The sequence below is a fragment of the Salmo trutta genome, chromosome 21, assembly GCF_901001165.1.
Source record: "Salmo trutta chromosome 21, fSalTru1.1, whole genome shotgun sequence".
Taxonomy (NCBI): Eukaryota; Metazoa; Chordata; class Actinopteri; order Salmoniformes; family Salmonidae; genus Salmo; species Salmo trutta.
In genome coordinates this window covers 2,967,145-2,972,220 of record NC_042977.1, presented here as the reverse complement: position 1 = coordinate 2,972,220, position 5,076 = coordinate 2,967,145, and the positions used below count along the sequence as shown (strand labels likewise).

Genomic DNA, 5,076 nt, shown 5'->3' with positions numbered 1-5,076 from the left:
CTAAACGGGACCACATGTAATTCACTGTTCACTTTGCTGTTTTCACAGCTTGTCAGGCAAGACCTCAGAATAAAAGGTGTAGGGCCTGATCAGGCTCTGATCAGTCTCTGATCAGGCCCTACACCCAAACAAGGGCACTGCGTTCATCCACCTCTGGCCTGCTCGCCTCCCTACCTCTGAGGAAGCACAGTTCCCGCTCAGTCCAGTCAAAACTGTTCGCTGCTCTGGCACCCCAATGGTGGAACAAGCTCCCTCACGACGCCAGGACATCGGAGTCAATCACCACCTTCCGGAGACACCTGAAACCCCACCTCTTTAAGGAATACCTGGGATAAGATAAAGTAATCCTTCTAACCCCCCCCCCCCATAAAAGATTTAGATGCACTATTGTAAAGTGGTTGTTCCACTGGATATCATAAGGTGAATGCACCAATTTGTAAGTCGCTCTGGATGAGAGCGTCTGCTAAATGACTTAAATGTAAATGTAAATGTAAAAGTACATCATGCGACACACATACCCTTGTGACACCTCCTCAGTTGTTGCCAGAATCTCCATTGACTCCTATCAAAAGGATACGTCATCATGAGGCCTCTCATAGTGACCTGAGTTACTGCCCTAATGACATAGACGTCTTCATAGAAAACGGTAATGTGGGTTATGTGAAAAGTTGTACAAAAAAGTTTGCCAGTTTGATGAACTAGTAGGTGAGCCTGATTGCTGTGTTTATCATTCTATTTCACTTCACATATCATGATATTTAAAGTGAAATAGAAAGGTGAATGCAGCCATCAGGTTGGAGCAGGGAACTCCTGTTGTAGACGGGACACCACGCTGGAAGTGTCACGCCCTGATCTGTTTCACCTGTGGTTGTCTCCACCCCCCTCCAGGTGTCGCCCATCTTCCTCACTTATCCCCTGGGTATTTATACCTGTGTTTTCTGTCTGTGCCACTTTGTCTTGTTTGTTCAAGCCTACCAGTGGTTTGTGTCTCAGTGCCTGCTTTTTCCATTCTCTCTTTTATTGCCCTCCTGGTTTTGACCCTTGCATGTCCTGACTCCGAGCCTGCCTGTCTGACCACTCTGCCTGCCTGCCGTCCTGTACCTTTGCCCCACTACTCTGGATTATCAACCCCTGCCTGCCTTGACCTGTCGTTTGCCTGCCCCTGTTGTTACAATAAATATTGTTACTTCTAGGCAGAGTATCTGTATCAACTGGAGATGAAAGGTGCACATTGTTATATTAGCAGACCAATGCTTCTGTGGTATTATGTAAAAAATTGTTTATTCTACTTAGACCTGTTACTACACTGAACAAAAATATGAACACAACATGCAACAAGATTTCACTGAGTTACAATTCATATAAGGAAATCTGTCAATTACAATAAATTAATTAGGCCCATATCTATATATTTTACATGGACGTGGATCAGAAAACCAGTCAGTATCTGGTGTGACCACCATTTGATTCATGCAGCACGACACATTTCCTTCACATAGAGTTGATCAGGCTGTTGATTGTGGCCTGTGGAATGTCCCACTCCTCTTCAATGGCTATGCTTAGTTGCTGGATATTGGCGGGAATTGGAACACGCTGTCGTGCACGGCAATCCAGAGCATCCCAAACATGCTCAATGGGTGACATGTCTGAGTATGCATTGTCCGAAGTTTCTGCCTGCCCATACCATAACCATGGGGCACTCTGTTCACAATGTTGACGTCAGCGAACTGCTTGCCCACACAACACTGTCTGACATCTGCCCGGTACAGTTGAAACCAGGATTAATCTGTGAAGAGCACACTTCTCCAGTGTGCCAATGGCCATCGAAGGTGAGCACTTGCCCACTGAAGCTGGTTATGATGAGAAACTGCAGTCAGGTCAAGAACCTGGGTAAGGACGACGAGCATGCAGATGAGCTTTCCTGAGACGAAATATGACGCAATTGCTGAATTTATGTAGATTTTCTAAACTAAGTGTTTAGATAACTTTAAAATGTACACTGAACAAAAATATTTACGCAACATGTAAGGTGTTGGTCCCATGTTTCATGAGCTGAAATAAAAGAGCCCAGGAATTTTCCATATGCACAAAAAGCTTATTTCTCAAAAAATGAATTGCATACATTTGTTTACATCCCTGTTAGTGAGCATTTCTCCTCGGCAAGATAATCCATCCACCAGACAGTGTGGCATAACAAGAAAATGATTAAACAGCATGATTATTACACAGGTGCATCTTGTGCTGGCGGACAATAAAAGGACACTCTAAAATGTGCCTTTTTGTCACACAGCACAATTCCACAGATGTCTCAAGTTTTGAGGAAGTGTGCAATTGGCATTCTGACTGCAGGAATGTCCACCAGAGCTGTTGCCAGAGAATTTAATGTTAATTTCTTTACCATACCCGCCTCCTTTTAGGTGGATGGATTATCTTGGCAAAGGAGAAATGCTCAATAACAGGGATGTAAACAAATTTGTGCACAAAATTACAGAGAAATAAGCTTTTTGTGATTCTTGTTAATATTTTATTTTAGCTCATGAAACAAGGGACCAACACTTTACATGTTGCGTTCATATTTTTGTTCAGTATATGTAGATATCTTTGTTAGAATGAAAATTATTCTTCTCTTGACGGAATTATGCTGAATGTAAATGTAAATGTCTCAATTTACTCCACTCCCCTACAGGTTAACTTTTGAATTCCCCCAACTGTACGTTAGGACTACAAAATAAGAAAGCCTGGCAATGTAATGCGTATAAAGCATTACATCTGTTATGCTATTTGAGAAAATGCAACAACATCAGAAACATTTCTTGCTGGGTATAGATAGTCTTTCCTGTTACAAAATCATTCCAAAAAGTACATCTATGTGAAACTAGTTTTGTTAATAGCATAGCTAATCCACATCTCCATTTTGCACTTGTCCTTAGATATATGCAAACATCTCATTAAGATATTGAGATTATTAAAACAAAGTGGTTATTCATAACACCTGGGCTGTGTTCATTTGGCCCCAACTGGAAGAAAACTTACTGAAACAAGGAGGACCTTTCTGGACTTGTCCAAGAAGAAACACTTGTTTTTGTGTTCCCGTTGCAAAACATTTTTTGCTCCTTGTGTGCCCTAATGAATAAGACCTGTTGTGTTCAATTAAGAAAAAAATCTGTTGCGTGCTGTAATGATCACAACCCTTGACTGCCATGGTCAATTTGTCATTTGCATTTCTGCACCCAATTCTGAATAAGAAGCATCTATTTACTCCCCTGTATGAATTGTGGATTATCCCGTAAACATTCTGAAGGTGATATGCCAAATTAACTTTACATTTGAGAAACAATTTTCATTAAAACATTTGTTTAATTATGTTTATTGTCAGATACACCAGAATGATGATGATAGTACATACATTTATGGTGGCGGTTATATTATGACTCATATTCTTGGTGTCCTCCACATTATTCACGTCCTTTATAACAAATTATTTACACTGACTTGCCAAAGCTTAGCATTTGTTCCTCCCACTAAGTACTTTCAATACAAATGTATACATTTCTACTGTGCCAATTATGACCAGATAGTTATACTGTTAATACCTCAAAATGAAAAAAAGAATGCTTCATCATTTTTCTGGTTGCGAAAGCATACCCGATACTTACTGCGACTTCTTATTTAAGTATAGTTGGATATTTGGTGGACCGTTTTGTTTACACAGTACACAAATTACATAATCTAAATGAATGACTAGAACTGAAAATGCCAAAACTTAACATTGATCTAAACTGTACATCTCTTGTACCTGCTCTCTTCCCATTTACAATCCGTCAAGTCATTTGAGCCTGAGTAAAAAATAAAATAAAATAAAAAATGAAATATTCTATGGTATCCAGGATGCCAATTTCCATTGTCAGTAGTAACGATCTCATTCGGAAAAATGTAACATTTCTGCAACCCGTTCTTAACCTCCTCGGATGATCGTTCTTTGGCTGCTATGGGGCATAAGGTCCCAGAACTCGTGACAGAGGCACTGGCAGAAGCCGTAAACCATGATCATGACGAGGCTTGCCGGGACCAGGCTTACCAGAAGGACCCCCAGGGTGGTCTTCTGCATGATGAGCAGGTAGACCCCCATGGGCAAGGAGCTAAAGTAGAGGAGCCCCAACACCCACACCAATGCCCGGGCAGCGCAGTTCCACACCGCCCACCTCTGGGTGATGGAGGCCATGGAGTCCAGACTGGAGGAGTGGTAATCCCTACCCTGGATGGTGGCCACTCCAGGGGGGTGGGAGTGAAGTTGGTAGGGGTGGTGGTCCTGAGGGGATGGAGGCGGTTCCATGATGGTGATGACCATGTAGTTGGGTGAGCCGCGGATGGAGGAGTAGGTGGTGGTGGTGGTAGTGGTAGTGGAGGAGGATGGGGAGCCGCTGGGAGGGTTGCCCATGAGCGAGCTTAGGTGCCTGGGGCTGAGCAGTAGCTCAGTGGGGCCCTCATTGTGGTAGTGCAAGTTCCTCTGGTTCCGGGTCTGGAGGGCCAGCGCTGCCACCAAGTTGCAGTCATCTGGCAGGTTGCCCACCGCCTCGCCCGGGAAACTAGTGACGAACCGGCAAAACGGGCACACCACAGCATTGGGTGGCGACTCGCCCAGGTCTAAGATCTTGGCCAGGCACTTGGCACACAGGCGGTGACAGCACTCGAGGACCTTAGGGCGCCGGCTGCCCAGGCTATATGGGCAGTAACAGATCATGCACTCCAGCTCCTCCGTGCTGAAGCCCTCCACTATCCCCTCTTCCTCCATATTCCGTAACTTCCCCATCATCCTCTTTCTTTCTTTCTTTCTTTCTTTCTTTCTTTCTTTCTTTCTTTCTTTCTTTCTTTCTTTCTTTCTTTCTTTCTTTCTTTCTTTCCTTCTCTCTTTCTTTCTTTCTTTCTTTCCTTCTTTCTTTCTTTCTTTCTTTCTTTCTTTCTTTCTTTCTCAACTCTGTCTGTCTCAGCTCCCCACAGGATCAACGGAGGAAGATGACAGTCCAAAGCTTTTGGTGAAATTCAGCGTTGGAAGACATGGCGAGAGGCAGCAGCAGC

General features: G+C 43.5%; 1 protein-coding gene across 1 annotated transcript; it reads right to left on the bottom strand.

Annotated features, from left to right (window-relative positions):
- Nucleotides 1-3,337: 3,337 nt before the first annotated feature.
- Nucleotides 3,338-4,810, bottom strand: rnf182 (ring finger protein 182). Its single transcript, XM_029706191.1, has one exon. It carries the CDS (start codon nucleotides 4,808-4,810, stop codon nucleotides 3,956-3,958), a length of 855 nt encoding a protein of 284 aa, XP_029562051.1. The 3' UTR covers nucleotides 3,338-3,955.
- Nucleotides 4,811-5,076: the final 266 nt, after the last annotated feature.